The sequence below is a fragment of the Aphis gossypii genome, chromosome 2, assembly GCF_020184175.1.
Source record: "Aphis gossypii isolate Hap1 chromosome 2, ASM2018417v2, whole genome shotgun sequence".
NCBI lineage: Eukaryota > Metazoa > Arthropoda > Insecta > Hemiptera > Aphididae > Aphis > Aphis gossypii.
In genome coordinates this window covers 54,450,389-54,469,006 of record NC_065531.1, presented here as the reverse complement: position 1 = coordinate 54,469,006, position 18,618 = coordinate 54,450,389, and the positions used below count along the sequence as shown (strand labels likewise).

At 26.4% G+C, this 18,618-nt stretch overlaps 3 protein-coding genes across 4 annotated transcripts; 2 read left to right on the top strand and 1 right to left on the bottom strand.

The window, feature by feature from the left end:
- Positions 1–155: 155 nt before the first annotated feature.
- Positions 156–6,364, top strand: LOC114131584 (uncharacterized). Its single transcript, XM_027996836.2, has 17 exons — positions 156–445; positions 579–810; positions 883–1,051; positions 1,434–1,641; positions 1,747–1,996; positions 2,073–2,441; positions 2,501–2,813; positions 2,889–3,136; positions 4,079–4,250; positions 4,323–4,564; positions 4,655–4,766; positions 4,833–4,919; positions 4,995–5,129; positions 5,264–5,396; positions 5,475–5,738; positions 5,897–6,055; positions 6,121–6,364. The coding sequence occupies exons 1-17, from the start codon at positions 355–357 to the stop codon at positions 6,204–6,206; spliced, it is 3,270 nt and encodes a 1,089-aa protein (XP_027852637.1). The 5' UTR covers positions 156–354; the 3' UTR covers positions 6,207–6,364.
- A 1,082-nt stretch (positions 6,365–7,446) lies between these two features.
- LOC114131564 (uncharacterized protein MAL13P1.304-like) lies at positions 7,447–16,120 on the top strand. 2 transcript variants are annotated; one of them, XM_027996815.2, is made up of 14 exons: positions 7,447–7,555; positions 7,620–8,488; positions 8,636–8,826; positions 8,885–8,945; positions 9,021–9,079; positions 11,799–11,893; positions 11,952–14,066; positions 14,141–14,368; positions 14,896–14,952; positions 15,017–15,149; positions 15,239–15,367; positions 15,451–15,576; positions 15,657–15,805; positions 15,874–16,120. In XM_027996815.2, exons 3-14 carry the CDS (start codon positions 8,807–8,809, stop codon positions 16,035–16,037), a joined length of 3,336 nt encoding a protein of 1,111 aa, XP_027852616.2. In that variant the 5' UTR covers positions 7,447–7,555; positions 7,620–8,488; positions 8,636–8,806; the 3' UTR covers positions 16,038–16,120. The 2 variants fall into 2 exon arrangements, with proteins under 2 accessions (XP_027852616.2, XP_027852617.2); XM_027996816.2 differs by lacking the exon at positions 8,636–8,826.
- On the bottom strand, positions 16,095–18,216 carry LOC114131565 (exosome complex component CSL4). Its single transcript, XM_027996817.2, has 6 exons — positions 18,048–18,216; positions 16,956–17,074; positions 16,818–16,889; positions 16,552–16,725; positions 16,383–16,464; positions 16,095–16,320 (listed from the first exon to the last, which is right to left on the bottom strand). The coding sequence occupies exons 1-6, from the start codon at positions 18,073–18,075 to the stop codon at positions 16,208–16,210; spliced, it is 588 nt and encodes a 195-aa protein (XP_027852618.1). The 5' UTR covers positions 18,076–18,216; the 3' UTR covers positions 16,095–16,207.
- Between the last annotated feature and the right edge of the window lie 402 nt (positions 18,217–18,618).

Here is an 18,618-nt window from a genome sequence, read left to right as displayed (position 1 = left end):
TATTCTTCGCGTGGTTGTGCTGTATTTACACCACGGTATTATTATATTATCTTAAATTTACACGCAACAAGTGATATATCATTAATTCATTTACGATTGTTTGATAACTGATAAGTATTATCATCATGTACATGTGTCATAAACAAGCTACAGTGAAATTTATATTTGTCACAGACCGTCCTGACAAGTGACAGACGATAGACGTTATTATAGTAGAAGTAAACTAGTAGACTAGTAGGGTTACTAGGGTTAGTAGTCACTATGTCACTATATAGTACTGATGTGTGTATTATGTTGTCTGTACATCAATAATAATATTAATTTTAGTTTATTTTGGTTTAATGAGTTGAATTTATGTATTTTTCAACCATCGAAATGGGTTTTCCAAAGTTATTGTTGGTGTTAGTCATCCTTCCATATTTGTACTGTGAAAGTCTTGATGATGGTAAGTGTAATTTTTAGTTTGAACTTTGAGTGTAGTAAAAACTAAAAATAAACACTTAATTCGTATCTGTATTTTTTTTAAAAAAAAATCACAATTAATTTATTTTATTAATAAAACCATTATGTTGTTTTAGATGAATTTAACAATGTTAATACTAGTATACAGTTGATTTCAAGATTTTCTCAAGATTTAATTCATGGTTCAATATTGTTTTCTCAACATTCATTAATTGATGATATTATTTTAATTTCTGTTTCATTAAAAAATTTTGGCAACTCATTACAATGGTCTTGGCAAATCAAAGAATTTCCCGTTGATTATACTATTTTAAATGATCGATGTAGCGACAAAAATCTTGGAAATAAGTATTATAAATAATTTCTTTTAAGTAATATTTTTTGTAATATGTACATTAAACAATGTGAATTTCCTTATAGATTATTGAACTTTGATGATACATTTGGAGAATTAACATTAGAAAATCATACAAGACTTCAGTTTTCAATTTCAAAATCTATATTAGAATTAACTGGTCCTTTAGGAATTTGGTATAGATCTCTGTTACTTAAAGATAATGCTGGGAATACTATTTGCTCCACAATCATGGTACGCATATTAATTATTATTTTAATAGGAAGTAGGTAAATATTGTTGAAGATTACTTCATTTTATATATGATAAGTAATAGGTAGGTACTAAAATAATAATTAAAATATTTTATATTTGATATTTGTCTCAGTATTTTTATACTTGGATTAAAAATAGCTTGTATTTATTTTTTTTTGCTTTGTTTCTTTATTTTTAAGTATCGTTATTATTGTATAATTGAATAATTCTACTTTGTATGTATGTGAAAAATATATACAATATACCTACTTATATTTATTATCAATTTTTTTTTATGAGATTTTAAATTTTAGTTATTTAAGCAATTAATCTAATCATATTTCATTAGTTATTTTTAACTAAAACAAATTATATTTTATAGGCAAAAGATGATTCCGAATTGCGAGTGGCTGAAGCTAAGTTTCAAACTCGATTTTTTGGCAATATTTATATAGTTTGGGTTGGTATATCAAGCAGCTTAATGGATGCAATTATATTTACTAATCTTGAAGATAGAAAAAGTTTAAAAACTGAACTCACTACCAATAATTGGAAAATATTTTCAACTGATGTTCTTGAATCTATTTTAGGTGTGTTACTAATCATACATGATTGTATTATACTTTATCATATATAGTTTTAATATCATCATGTTACTTTTATTAAAATAATAATGTAATTTTTTAATTCTTCAGATAAATCAAAACTCAATTGTGATGCTCTTCAGATTTTATATGATCCTGAATCTAATGGATTAGGTGATTTAGGGGCTCGACTTGGGCCAGTTCAAATTGGGAAAAAATCATTAATACGAGATACTAATCTAGCAACATTTGATATTGAATATGAAAATAGAGCTTTATACATGGTTTTGTTTGATAGTGAACGTGCTGATAATATTTTAGATTGTGCCCAAATCAATCTAAAAAAAAGCATTACACTTAAGTAGTTATTTTTATTTCAAATAGTTACATAAATAGATTATAATACTTATAAATGCATAACTATATATTTTATATAGGGGATTTGTTAATGAAACAAACATAAAACTCGAGTTGACACTATGGCAAAAATCAAAATTTGAAATTACCAATGTTTATAGCAAAGTTGATTCAATTCAAAATGATATAACTTTAAGATTACACGAAATGCCTTTGATTCCAAAAACATTCAAGACACCATTGATTTTAAATAATAATTGTTTGGGTGTTGGTAACATTTTTAATCCAACTGGTAAATTATTTCCTGCTGAAGTCGAAAGACAAACTCAAGATAAATATGCTATTGGCGACTTAAGTGGAAAATATAATTATGATAGTTCTAGTTGGGATACATATTTACCTCTATTTGGAAGCAATAGTGTTATTCATCGATCATTAGTCTTATACATGTAAATAATAAAACCCATTTTATTTTGTATAGAAATTAATGTTATCTTTTTTGTTTTAGAAATAAGGAAATATTGACTTGCACTACATTGTTACCATTTACTGATCCACATTCTCAAACTAAAGTAGCTTACTTAACAGCAGAAGCAATTTTTCGCTATCCTCTAGTTGGCAGAATTATATTTCGTCAACCTATTGACATTGGAGCAACTGAAACTGTAATAATAATTGAAAGTTTAGTTCATGCTGATGGTACTACACTAAAAGATTCAGATGATCATAGGTGGTCTATTAATGTACAACCACCTGGAAAAGACTTTTATAATTGGATGGATCGGTGTAAAAGTGCAGGTCCAATATATGATCCTCACAAGGTATTATTAATTTATATGATTATAAAAATTTAATATTGTTTTATTTGTATAATTATTATTTATCTTCAAAAATAGGTTGTGAAAAATAATATGACATATTTATGCAGTAAGTCGCTTAAATACTGCAGTGTAGGTGATTTATCTTCTCGTTTGAATAGTTTGTCGATAGCCGGTAATAAATTAAACGCAATAGGTGTGAGTAGACATATGTTTGTGGATGAATATATGTCATTATTTGGAATAAATTCAATTATTGGTAAATCATTGGTGATTTATGGTGACCATGGTCCACAAGCTCGTGGGGATCGTTTAGCTTGTTCAAAGTAATTTAACAATAATTGAAAATAATATGGTGGATGTATTTAATAATTAACAAATCTTGCACGATATTTTATTCACTTAAAAAGTTTAAATTATAATAATTTATTTGTTCGGCAAATGGTACTTGATACTTATTGAGTAGATAAATTTTACAATTTGCATGTTAGTATGTTAGCAAATGGTACTTGATACTTATTGAGTAGAAAAATTTTACAATTTGCATGTTAGCATGTAGTACAGTGGCGCGTTGAACTAATTTTTGATTTGAAGTGAAATGTATACTATAGGTAACCCCCCCCCCCCCCTTACCATCTTAGTTGCATTTAATTCACTTCAACAAAAAAATTTTAATATACAAAAAAACAATGCATTTATTTGTAAATATACGAGTATAGTCTTATATGTACAACTATATGTATTAAATACAACTACCCAACAGGGTTTTATGCTGTAAGTTGTTCAAACAAGATACATATTTGTATACATTGTATATTTCTATGATATACCCAGGTATTTTTGGGAAGGGAAAAACCACCAACCCCCAAAAATTATGTAAGAGCAATTACTCCAAAATACTACCTTCACCACGCCACTGGTAATGTATATATTATGAAATATAAACACATTGAAAATAATTTATGAATAAATTAGATAAAATTAAATATTTTGAATGCAGTATTACATCTATAATTTTACCTACAGATTATTGTATTTACGCTTGATGCTCAACTTGTTGTAACAGGATTTAACTAAATATTTCATATAAAATATAACTGATATGATTAGGAGGTTCCATCGTTAACTACTTTGATTGTATTAATGTTATTTTTTAACTATGATTGGCTGTCAGAACTATGTGTAAATAATAAAATATTGCTGAAGATATTGATTAAAACGTACTATGTAGTATGAGCTTAATTCAAATTGTTAATTTTTAATTTTAGAATAGAAAAGGTATGGCATCGAAAAGCTGTAGTAAAGGACTGGTACAGCGATACTGACACAAATTCTGTTTCTGGAAAAATTGAATTATTCCAACTTTCTGAATATGATCCAGTTGATTTTGAGATCAACCTCCAAGGTATACAAGGCGGTTATGATTATTATGTTTATTCAGTAAGTTTGTGATAAATTAGTTTTTAGAATATTAAGTTTATAATTTGTTATTTTATATTTATGCTTTAACAGAATCCAGTTGATGGTGGTTTAGACTTACCATGTGAGAGTTCAAATTTATATGAAATTTGGGATCCATGGAATAATAAAGAGACTGGAGGTTTACGTTATGGCGATTGGAGTTTGAAATTTGGCTCAATAAGTGGTGCTAGAACTGTGTCTGCTATTGGAAATGACACCCATGCTCAGTTATTTGGACAATTAGTATTTTTAGGTCGATCAGTAATGATACATGGTATGCCTCCTAAAAAAAGGTGGATAAATATAATAGTTAAATAAATTCATATTTAATAATACCATTGATTTTGTATAAATTACATATTTTGTATGTATGGTGTTAATAGATTAATGTGTTCTACGATAGAAAGAGGATATGCACCTTCAGAAGCTCGAGAAATCAGAGCAATGGCTTCATTTCATAACCCTAATGGTTTTCTTTATGGTTATATACGAATGGTCTGTAATTAATTGATAATATTTTATTATGTAGCTGTAAACAAATTTGTTTTTTGTGCATTTTAGACTCAACTAGTTTATAATGATGGAAGTAAAAGTGATACTGTAATTGAAGTTAATTTACATTACCCAGGTTTATATAATAAAAATATGGTATGTTTTAAGATGTATATACATTTAAATTTGACTTGTTTGATTTATATTAATTAATACAATATTGAACTGTAGACTAAAAATCACAAATGGGCAATTTATGTTAACCCAGTGGGTATTGACGCCACTGTTAAAGACCATGGAACTCGGTGTACAGCAGCTGGGTACATATGGAACCCATACTACACACAACTTGCTGATCCATTGAATGTAAAGTATACATAGTTACTTTGTTTTAAAACTATTTTGGATATAAATATGTAACATATTTCATTTTTTTACTACAATTTTAACTTAATGTGTTATAAAAGTATAAATAAATGGAAAATGTTCAAATATAATAGGTAAAGCTGTATGAAGATGAATGTGGGCCTGATCAACCTTTAAGATGTTATGTTGGAGATATATCTGGTCGTTTGGGTAATATTGATATTGGTTCACATTCAATGGTATTTTCTGATCCAAATTTGCCTTTAGGTAAATATACATATTATTTTAATATGGGTATATTGTGTACGCAATTTAAATGTTTTTAAAATTAATTTATAATTTTAGAAGGAGATATTTCTGCTATCGGAAGATCAGTTATTGTATTTTCGAAAAATGGTTATGAAAAATTAGGTTGTGCCAATATTGAGTATGATAAAGATATCATAAAGTATGTGAATGTTAGAAAAACTACAAAGTATGAAACAACACATTTTTTTGAAGCTGTGAGGAATGCAATGGGAGTTCCTGATTGGATGATAACTGTTGACAGTAGAAAAACCAAAATATTACATAATGGAGCTTGTATTCAATATTTGGTTCATTTTAAAGGTATATTTTGACAAGATTATTCATGTTAATTTGGTATAATAGTTAAATTAAACAGATATCAGATAAGTGTAATCTACAGTTTTTTTAATACTAATAATAACTTTTAAAAATATCTATTTTAACAGGGTTATTTATTATTATTTTTTATTTTTAACTAGGTGCCCTTGCTAATGAATTGGAATCTGATTTTAGTAAATTATTAGCAATTGGCCAATTGCCTGCTCAAACATTAAAAATAAGTGGTTATTATCCTACTAATGTGAAATTAAAAATCCCATATCAAGGATGTCCTGTATACAACAAAAAATTAGCTTCAAGTAAATATTGTTGTGTCAAATAATTCGGTTTTGGTTTATGTTGAATAATTAATTATTTATTTCAGGTATATCATCTGCAGGGAAGTGGATCACAAGCAATTTTTTGGTGATAATTGCATTAATTACATTTAACTTTTTTTTGTGGGGTTGATTCCTAAACTCAAGTTAACTATTTTTTTTTCATTTATATTGTTATTAATTATTATATATTTATAATTTGTTTATGTAAAAATATGATACATTAGGATACGTTTTTTTATACTTGTTAGTTGTAACATGTTCATTATTATATGATATATTTTATTTTAAGATTTGAATTAATACTTAAATTTATTAATGTATTATTTCTTCTATCTAGACCTAATTCATTCTTAATTTGATTATGCATATAACATGATAGGTATAAATGTAAATTTGTTATTAAAAAGAAAACGGTCAAGTAGTACCTATGCTCTGCTGTACAGTTGGTATTAAGTAGACCTCCGACATATAGTAAGTCACTATAATGAATGTGTTAAATTTTAATGCAATAATAGGTATCATTGTACACAGAAAAAAACTCTGAACGGAGATGATTTCAGAAAACTTCAGAAAAGTATTTACAGTGATTCGTTTTTTGAGTTAAAACAGTATAAAATTTTTTGAATTGCGATGAAATAGCATTTATCAATTGAGGTGAAATTATGTTACGTGTGAAAATATAAGATCATCAAAATTTTAACATCAATTGCTCTTAAAAAATGTTGTGGCTTTTTCCATTGAACCTTTTTAATCCCAATAAAAAAAATCTACAAGGAATTTTAAATTTATAAATCTAAGATATTAACATTTAAAACTATAATGAATTTTAACTATAAAATAATGAATAGACATTTGGGATTTTGGTGAATTTTGTAAAATATTTTTAGATTTAAGTGTTTTTACATACATTTCATTGTACAATTTGTACCTACGTAATTTAAACAATTTATACATAAAGTAGAAAATTTCAAATGACCATTTAAATGGTATAATGTATAGATTGCACGAAAATATCCAACATATTTTGAAAATTTGTATCAAGTTCAGAAAATGCTATTGTTACTCAGTTACATAGTCATAATTATTGAGTAAAAGATCAGTCATATAGGTTTTATTACTTTTGTCTTTTGAATTACAAATTACAATAAAAAACTATTCAAATATTAAGTAGCCAGTAGGTATTATTATTAACTATTATTATTAATAAACAACTGTAGTATTGACAATATAAACAAAGTATTATAGTACTGATGTATAAATTTTAGAAAATAAATAAATACAACAATTTAATACAATGAGTTATAATATTATGTTATACAATATTACATTCATACGTTCATTATATTGTAAAATTAATTTTTGACAAAATCGATTTTGATTTCTTATTGTATTACAAAAGTGAATAATAAAACTGTAGAAAATGAATATTTTCACTAAACATATTTTACATGTTCAGCAAATAAGTATTTTGTAAACTTGGTATAATTTTAAAAATATTTTGGTCTACTCTTTTTCTGGAATTTATTGAAATGTCTTTTTTTAGTGTTACTACGAAGTCTTCTTCCACGACCGTATCGTTATCTTGTTTCTAATCACGGCCGTCATTGTGATAACAGAGCATGTGACCACGTGAGGTTGTCCAATGTCGAAGCCCGATTGCACCAAATACAAGCTATACAGACGAGTTACCGACTATAATAGTGTCTACCGAGTGCCCAGTGGATTTTAAACGAGGAAGACGTGGACCATATTAATTTAATACATTTTTAGTTTTTTAATATTAAGTTCGAAAACGGCGTGATTGTGTGAGGCAAGTCATCGTAGATTAACGTTTAAAACGTTGACTTAGCTGATATCGACGTCGTCAAACGCCAAACGCAGCAGGCACATACGTATTGTACGTCGTACGCGCACAGTGCACACGCCATATACGCGCGCGCTCGGGCACGTTTTTATTTCGTATTGACGTTTTAAACAATACACAGTTATAAATTACAATAGAATAACTTGAACGCTGCTCTGATCGGTGTATTATCAATTAAAATAGTTCCTAAACAAATAACGACGTCTCACCAACTGCTGCGGTGGATTATTTTTTTTCTCGGATAAGTGCGCGATCAGTTTTCCATTGATCCCGGACCTCGTTAGACGTCAAATGCATCGTCGATCGCTGTTGTTCCAGCTACTACTGCAATAATTATCGTCGTTGCTACTGCTGCTGCTACATTCTGTTAATTAATTACTTGGTACAAGTCACCAAGTTATTATACCATCTACTACTACTAGTTGCTACCAGTTACTACTACTAATACTACTACTACTGCTACTATTACTTTTAATACTATTATGGTATAGAGTATACTACTCTTACTTCTGAGGGACATAGTACGTTTTTCAAGTCTTTTAGGTTAGGTAAGTCAGTATTTTTAAAAAAGTAGCTAAAACGTAAGACAAAGTCAATGCTCGTTTTTTATCGCCTTGCATCATTTTTGATCCACACCTTTATAAACCATTTTTATTTTTATTTTCATTTTCATTTTTGTTATTTTTTGTTTTTAGGTAAATTATCCTTCCTCAGGTGTTTGAGTATTTCTTGTACCTGTAGTTGTTTTGTCGTAAAAATTATATACCTATCTAATATTTTATACGTAAACACTTACGCATAGATACTAATAAAGACAACCTTTAGCAAGTCTTATCATACCGCTTAGTTGTTTTAAATTGGCAGTTATGTATTCAGATATGATAGAGTGAGTTTCAGATTTCCATTGTTATTTAGTGCAGATTTACATTTATTTCATGTTTTAGGTCACCATCAAAGGACTGTTTCTCCTTCAATGATCAGTCTTTATCTTATGATATGGCCGAGGTATAGAATATTTTTCTAGTTTTTTCCACATTGTTAGAAGGTATAGTTTAACATTGTACTTTTTATTTGTTTTAGGTGAATGAAATTAGTAATCAAACCAATTTGGATTATATTTTTGATTCATATTATTCATCGTAAGTTATTTTATGATAATTAAGTAGGTATATGTTTAATTATATACATTGTACCTACTTATGTGGGAGACTTGTATGTTAATGATTAAGCAACGGTATTTATTATTTTGTATTAGAATAATCATGTCTCATGTAAGAAAAAAGATGGTATATGAGAATAGTACCTATGAGTTGAAAATTTAAATTTACAAGTTACTTATGACTATATTTACTATTGAGGTAGGTAGTTAGATCAAATGTTCGATGTAGGGTTTGTATAAATTGATTTTTTTTTATTATAAATATTAAATATATTAAAATATGTAATTATTATAATTTATATTGACCTTTTCTAAATTATTTTAAGTTATCTAACAAAAATGTTTTCAAGGTTATATTAAATATTTTAATCACACTTAAAAGTGTTGTCTATTTTTCATGAACACAATATTATTATATTTAATAAAAAACTTAGGAAATTTTTTTTAGTTTTTTAAAATAAGATAATAATTTAGGGATTTATTTACTAAAACATAGGACTTTGTTTTTGATTTCAATAATATTGATTAGATAAATACCATTAAAAATGAATATCAAATAAAAATTTAAAACAAGCATTTTAAACATAAAAAAGGCAGAAAGTAGGTAACATCTCCACTGTAAAGTAGGTGTTAAATGTAATTTGTCAGAGTAAGTCATTAATGCATTTTTTGAATATAATGATCAATCAATGTACACAAATCAAATGGTTCTTAGAAAAAACTATCTGATAGCGTATATTGTTTTTAATATTTTTTATGATATATTTATATTGTTAATATAGTAATTTATTTCACTATTTGTATAATAGTAAGTTGAATAAAATGTTACTGAAAACATTCCAGTCATTATAAATTTACCATGAAATAGTTTGAGTAGGTTAATATTATTATAAATAAGCTATAATATAAAGTTAATCTTTGATTAAAAGGTTTTGATAATATAATTATTTAATATCTAATAATAAGTGTTTTAGTTTCAAATCTTTACACTAAATATTTTTAAATTACTAAAATTGTTATTCTTTATAAAAATATCTAATTTTATTTAAATTAGAAGTTGAAATCTTTAAAGAAAAATGATTTGGGTTTTTCAGTTTTAGTATCAGTGAGTTATAGTTATGTAAAATATTAAAACTTTAAAATGCCTGTAACCCGCTAAAAAATTGAAATATCAGTAAAAGCCTATAAGATGCCCAATATAATATTATTACCTTTAAGTTTGATAATAAGTAAATTGACTGACATAAAAGCTAACAGCATAAAATTGATTCTGTTGAACATAAATCTGCTATGTCTTACTTTCATTAGATGTAGACAGCAGACAACACATGCAAGTTATAACATTCTCTTCAGAATCACTGTTGAGGTACTAATTTATCAAATAAGTTTATAAAAAAATATATTAGTATACCCGCATATTTTTTATTATTTTATAATTACATGAATCAACAAAAAAAAAAAAAAAACAAGTTGATATATGCTGTGTACTGAATTTATAAGCCTCATCATTGAAACTTTTTTCTGTAGCATACAGTTCTTAATTTGTGTAGGATTTAATGTTAAAATCTAGATTTAAGTGATATATAAAGATGTATCCAAAATAAATTAAATGGATAAACCAGCATTTGACCAGGTATAAGTGTCATGATCTAGTTTTGATAGATTAAGAGGTTATTAGACCTATGTTAGAACATAGGGTTCAGAGTCCCAAGTGAAATATGATTGAATTTTTATATGTTTGATATAAGTTTATGAGTTTTATGTGTTTTTGAATGTTACATATAATATTATATTGTGTTACTGGTACTGAATTAATGTTAGAAAAATTTGATATTTATAGGATTGTGTTTGTATTATTTTGTGGCAATAAAACTATACATCCATATTTATCAGGTGGGGTCGCCCTATGATTGAGTTAATTTTAAGTATTAATTGTGGGATGTAATTGTTTGTGTTCTGACAGTTTTTTCTTATTGCTGCAACACCTATTGAAGTTATTGAACTATACGGTTATGGCTGAGAACTGTATTAAGATTGTTAATAATATAAATTATTCAGGTTGTGTTATGTTTTTTCAATACATCAAGACTAATGATATTGAGATTGTATTAAATGAAAGACTATTTAAAATTTTGTTTTATATTTAACCAAACAAATATTAGCATTTGTTTTCGAGAATCCTTATTGCTAAAGATTGAAATGGTTTTTTTTTTTTAATAGAAACCAAGTTCATATATTGTTATTGATATATTGATAATGTAGCTAGTAGTTTCACTATATAGTTATAAATAGCTTAAAATTTTAAAATTATTGTACTACACATAATATGAAGTAGTATAATTTAGATTTAAACCAACATAATATTTTAATTACATTTGATACAATTCATTCACTTGTTTGATGATTATCCTACATTACTATAGTTAACACAATTTGTATGAATGGAATAAAATATTGTGTAAGGAATAAAATAAATGATAAAGAATATAAATTTATGAAGGAACTATTAAGTTCATATTTTATGTATAAATTACTCAATGACGAAGAACAGTAAATACTTATTTTTAGCAGAGCATTTGCCTCCAATTAAAAAAAAAAAATTATATCCTCATAATTTTCAAAATTCATGTTTAATTTAACCTATAAGTATTGCAATTATTTTAATGTGATTATCTATAACTATTATTTTTATGTTTTAGTGTATCAAGTTATAATACTGGTTTTGAACTTCCAGAAGACTGTAAAAATATGAGTTTTTCAGAATTATTTGATCAAGAATTGTTTAGTACTCATGGTAAATATGTTCACCATCATTATCATTTTTTAAAATATATTTTAATATAAAAATGTAGTTTCAGAAAATAAAGACTGTCAAATCACAATCAAAATTGAAAAAGAAGATTCGTTAAATGAATGTTATTCTACCGACAATTCTATAGATACTACTGGTAGTTCGAGTTTTGTCAAATTAGAAGAAAATAGTCCTTCCTCATCATTATTATCAAAAAGTTTTGCTCCAAAGAGAGGCATTAATAGAACTTCTATAAAAACTAAGAGAACTTCTGATGTTAAGCATCTTATTCAGAGTAATCCTTTTTGCGAAACAGAAGATGTTAATAATCAAATAATTGGGAAAATTAACTCATCTATTGTAAAATGTGAAGTTGAAGATGTCAATGACAATGTTGATGAAGACTTGCTTGAAGTAAATCCATATTATCCTTATGATATTTTTCAAAATAATACAGATTTTGAAAAAAGTGAAGAAAATATTGTTTCATCTTTGTCATTACAAAGTTCTACCCCAAAAAGTCAAAGCAATAATAGAATTTCTATTAATACTCCAGATAATTGTGTTAAACATCTTAACAACCCTTTTTATGAACCAAAAGATCTTGGCAATAATCAAATTCCAGTTCAAGTTCAAACACCAATTATTAAATGTGAACCTAAAGATGAAATTGACATTGAAGAACCCATTTTTGAAGAAATTAATGTAAACCCTAATTATTCTGCTGATGATTTAAAAAATACATTTAATAGTCACAATGCGGTGAAAGTGAAAAATAATGTCAGTAAATATGGTTCACAGAGTGCATTAAATAGATATAAAATAGTACAACTTTCAGATAGTATTAGTCCTTATTCGTTACAAAATTCTACTCTTAAGCATGGACGAATCAACAAAATGTCTATTAAAACTCCTGAAAATTGTAATATTAAACAATTTAATAATTCTTTTTGTGAATCAAAAGTTTTAGATGATGATAAAATTCCAGTTAAAGTTCAATCATTAACTTTAAAATACAAACCTATAGACAATAACAACAGTTTTGAAGAAACAAATGTAAGCTTTCATTATTCTGCTGATGATTCACTAACTTCAACAAATAGTCAGAACATGGTAAAAGTGAAAAATAATGTCAGTAAATATGGTTCAGAAAGTTCAAGTAATAGTCTTAATATGGGTAAAGTTATTGATAGTTTTTCTCCTTTATTATTAAAAAAATCTACTCCAAAATATCAGGGTGTTCCTAAAGTATCTTTAAAAACAATAAATGGTATTAAGCACCCCATATACAGCACATCAAGACATTTAAATACTAATCAAATGTCTGTTAAAGTTCAACCCCCAACTGTGAAATTGGAAACTGAAAACGTCAATAACTCAATTGAAAAACCCATTGCTAAAAATGAAGTGAAATTATGTTATTCTGCTGGTCACAATTTAATAAAAGGTGAAGATAAAGTATCATCTTTATTATTAATAGATTCTACTTCTAAGCGTCAAGTTAACAATAAAAAGTCTATAAAAGTTACTGAAAATTGTGAAGTTAAACACACTGTACCTAACCTTCATTGTGAACCAAAAAAAATTAGTAATGATCAAAATTCATTGAAACCCACAATGCTCACTATTAAATGTGAACCTGAAGATTTCAATACTAGTGAGGAAAATATTAAAATGGAAATAAATCCATACTACTCTTCTAATGGTTTACAAAGAACTGTCGAAAGCCATAGCTTGGCCAAAAATGATAAAATTGTTTTACCTTCATCAAAAAGTTTTGTTTCACATCATCAAGATACTAACAATAGCTCTATAAAAACGAATAACAATTCTGATAACAAAAATTTTGTAATACACAAACCAAAAGATCTAGGTAATTTAACTTCTGTGAAAGGTAAAATGCCCATTATGGAATGTGAACCTGAAAATAATAGCACCATTCAACCAAACATTATTGAGATTAATATAAAACCTGAAAAAAATACAAAATCTGTCAATCCAAATGAAATTTATTCTGTTGCTTCATTTGCTGGAAATGCAGAAAATCAAGAAGTGATCATAAAAAACACAGAAACTATTGTATCTTCTATAAAAACCGAGGATATAGATACTCAAACCGATAAAAAAAAAATTTCTTGGGAAGAATTTAGAGCTAAAAGAGGGTTAAACAATTCAAGTAATATTTATATATACTAATAAAATGTACTTTATTGTATTTCATAATTAAAAATATATGTATTTTAATTTTAGAAATTAAAGAAGAGCCTACAACTGACATTGTTACAACAGATAAAATAAAAGCAGTGAAGGAAGAGTTTGATAGGACCACTGCTGAACATTTCACTGGTCAAAAAAGAAAGATAGATGACAAAGAAGAAGAAACTATTACTGCTAAAGAAATAAACAATGAAGAAGAAGAACTGCAGAAAAAGCGGATGAAAATTGAATACATCAAGAAACTTTTACCATCATCTTTTGGTAATATTGTTTAGTAAATCTATTAAACCTTTAGTTTATTCAGAATAAGAAACACAGTCGGCGGTCGACTACTGCGTATGGGCGTGGTTACTATATACGGTCAGCTTACAGATAGTGTCTTTGATAGGGATAGACAAACGGGTGTAATCTGACCACCGTCGATGAAAACAAGTCGCCGCCGACTGTGTTTCTTATTCTGAATATACTATAAAGGACTGCTAGGTGCAAAGCAAAATTCCATTAACTTTTTTATCATTAATATTTAGTAGCTTAATGTATTTAATTTTTAAAAGTATAAGAATGTATTGCTAAAGTTATTGTTGTTGGAGCCGCACAGACATTTTTTTTTGAATTCTTGAAAATTTGAAATTGATGTATATTTAATTAGTTTTCAATGTTATTGATATACCTAACCTTATATTTTTAATGACATTTATAATCAAAAATTGCAATGAAAGTTAAAATTATCAATTTTGTGTTTTGACATTATAGAATAGCAACTAATTAAAATTGTTTTGTACTTTTAGCATCAGAAATAGCAAAGACCTCGAGTTTGATGAAGGGGAGCTTAGTAGAAGATAATGGTGAATTTTATTATCTCAATTATGCTTTTTATATTTATTTTTATTAAATAATATTTATTGTTAGATAATGAAAATAATTCTGATGATTCAACTTTGTCCAACGATAAAACACAAGGGAAATTATTTAACACGTATGATAAGTCCCAAAAAAAAAGCTACCAATCTAGAACGCATTCATCTCACCGTGTTTCATCAAGGTTATAAATTATTATAAGTTAAATTAAAAAATGTATTAGTAGTATAATATATATCAATATCTAATATTTTATCTTATTTGATTTATAAGGTCTGATTATAATAATAAAAGTAGCCGCTCATCATCATCCAGTTCAGATGATTATTATAATCGTAATAGAACTGATGCTCCATCACAAGGAGCACAATATAGTCAAAATGCACGAACTACTCTTCAAAGGTAATGAGGATATACATTATTGTATAATTATACTAGAAAGTGTATTCCAAACTTTTTGTTATTGTACAAATTAAATTATCTAGACCTAAAGAACAGAAAAGGGTGGTATATGTTGGTCAGATACCAATCAAACTTGGAAAACGTTACTTGTACAATCGGTTCAAGGAATTTGGTACAATACAATCTTTAACACTTCACAAAAAACCAGAGTATGTGTAGAAAAAAATCAAATATCATATTAATTCATTTTTTTAATTATATACATGACATTTTTTTTTATAATTTATAGTTTTCGTGTTTATTATGCATTCGTAACATATTCTGAGAATTCAGAAGCTGATCGTGCTATTAATCATGGAAATGATGATGAAAGCCAAGTCCAATTGGATATTAGATTTGGTGAACGGAAACAAACTCAAACTCCTTATTATGATTTAGGTAAATAATATATTAATACTAACTAAAAAAAAAAAATCAGTTATTTAATGTAATTAAAAATTGTTTAGATGATGAATGGTTAACTGACTGGTATGGGTACAAACAACCTTTAGCACCAGTAGTAAAGACAGAAGACATAGAAAAAGTGTCTTTTGAAGAAGAATTGCAAGAATTTTATAAGCTTTCTCAAATCAAAAAGTTAAATCAAATTAAGTCTTCTCAAGCCTCTTGACATAAATTTTTTATTTTATTTCATCTTATAGTGTTGGAATAAAAATGTAATAATAAATATTGTTATAATTTTTCTCTTTTTAATTTGTCTTGTTTTATTTTACAACAACTATCCAATCATACATAAAAAGTAGTATATATAATAAAAAAGAAAAAAAATTCTTAATATCTTTAAACATTTTCTCCTGTGGTGTCTTGAACAATTTTAGCTACTTTTCGGTATTCTACTACACTTGTTTTTGTACATTTCATTTCAGTCCAACTAATAGGAGTCATTGGATGGCCTAAAATTACAAAAGATCAATTTTATTAAGTAAATTAAAACCATAGGTCACTTGACACTTACCATATTCACTGCACGCAATGACTACTCCAAGTTCATTTTCAGCAGTGGTTAGTTTAAAGGTATGAGCTTCAGTCATTGGCAACTAAAAAATAAATGCAAGTCAAAAATATTAACAGAAGCTATTTGTGTATCATATTAAAAAAATTCAGACAATAAACTTGTCACTTACTATTCTAGCTAATATTATATCTCCTGGTCTAAAACATTGTAACATATCAATTTTGTCAATTTCTTTCATGCGTACATCTTGTCTTCTAAGGCTACTTCTGTATGTTTCATTTAGCTCATGTCCACAGACACTTGTGATAAGACACTTGCACATGTCTTGGTTTAATGTAGTCACCTGTCAAGAACAATTTATTAATACATTATTATATTTTAATTATTATTGTTATATATAGTTTATAAATAAAAAAAAATAATAAGTTATATTACCATTGCTGTTACAATATCTCCAGGTGCTGGAACAATAGTCTTATCTTTACTTCGAACTTCCACTACAGATATCTAAAAAATGATTAATTATAATACTATTTTCATTTTTTTTGTTGAATTCAATGGATTTTTAATTACTTTATTATTTGTGTTATCTACATTCACGATTCCAGCCAAACTGGAATAAATGTAATCTTGTCTTTTATATGTCCCTTTACCTAAAGTGTGTGTCGAATCTAGTCGACAGAGCCGTTGTCCTAAATATAAACAAATAGTATAAGTAAAATGTTTATTTTGTTTTTAGGAAAAATTTAATTAAATATTTTTTTTAACATTTCAGTACACAAAAGTGAGTAAACTAATTTAATTTGCCATACAATTACAAGAATTACATTTTCGATCAAAATATTAGTGGGTACAAGACAAGTACATTCAATAATAATTAATTTGTGTTTTAATAACAAAAACGATAGACATTGATACTATGAATTAGGTTTAAACTATGTTATTTTTATTATACATAGAAACATAAATTTTAAAAGTATTTTTACAAATTTTAAATTAAAATTTGAACCTCACTTAATCAAATATTAATCTGAAACACCAATTCAAATGTATAAATTTGTACTTTGGGTATCATCTAAACGTGATATCAATTAATGTAGGGGAGTAAATAAAAATAAAGCTGATTAAAAAAATTACAAGTACCAATAAACTATTAGGTATACAAATTAGAGTTATTTACTTATTTTTTCTTTTTTTTTTTTTTAAGAGTGATGTCTTAAGAAGTATATAGAGTTGACTAAATTCTTTAGATATTTTGTTGAGTAAATAAACTCACTAAATTTAAGTTGATACATGGATATACTGTCGTATAACAATTGATATAAAACTAAGAAAAGCTAAATCTAATGTATTTTATACATTTGAAGTATGGTAAGTACACCCAGAATAATATTATTATTTATAATTTAATTCTATTCAATAATATTTTTGAAAATTGAAGTGAACAAATTACTTACAAAAAAAAAAAAAAATCCACAGAAGATGGGCTGATACATAATATTAATGGGTATTTAAGAGAACTAAACATCCTATATAATAAGTAATTAGATAGAAATATACATTTTCTTAGAGTTAAAATAAAAACTAGTATACAAATTGTAATTTTATGGCAAACACAAAATAACAATAAATTTTAAATTTAAGTACATATTATTAAAAACTTACCAGGCACACAAATTATTTTGTTCTCCATTGAAAGTTGGCTGTGTTATTATTAAAGTTATTAAACTCAATAATTATAATTCTCAATTTTTAATTTTTATGGGACCAAAATCTAGAACACAAAAAAACAAACCAGAGATAAGAAGACCAAACTCTGCCGGTAACTTCTGATAAAAACCTGAAAACAATGTGAACCATGGTAGACTGCGCTGCAGTCGTACAACTAGCTACATAACCTGTCGGCTGTCATAATCATACCTATAGGGATTTATGATGACGTTTTTTTGAAGTAATTATTTTGTTTATAGGCGATATTTTAAGATTTGATTTTGACTTTTTAGATTATTAAAACACAAGTGTAATAGGTAACCTATCTTATATAGAATATTTAATTATGCAGGATAAAAATAATAGGCATTAGCCATTAGCATGACAATAATATTAGGTATTATTATTGATTTTTAAAACCAATGGTATTATAATTGTTTTCCTCATATTAAATTAATAAAAATTACATTGAATACAATTTACCTGACATTTACAAGTTTACAATCAGCTTAATTTTTAGAGTTTC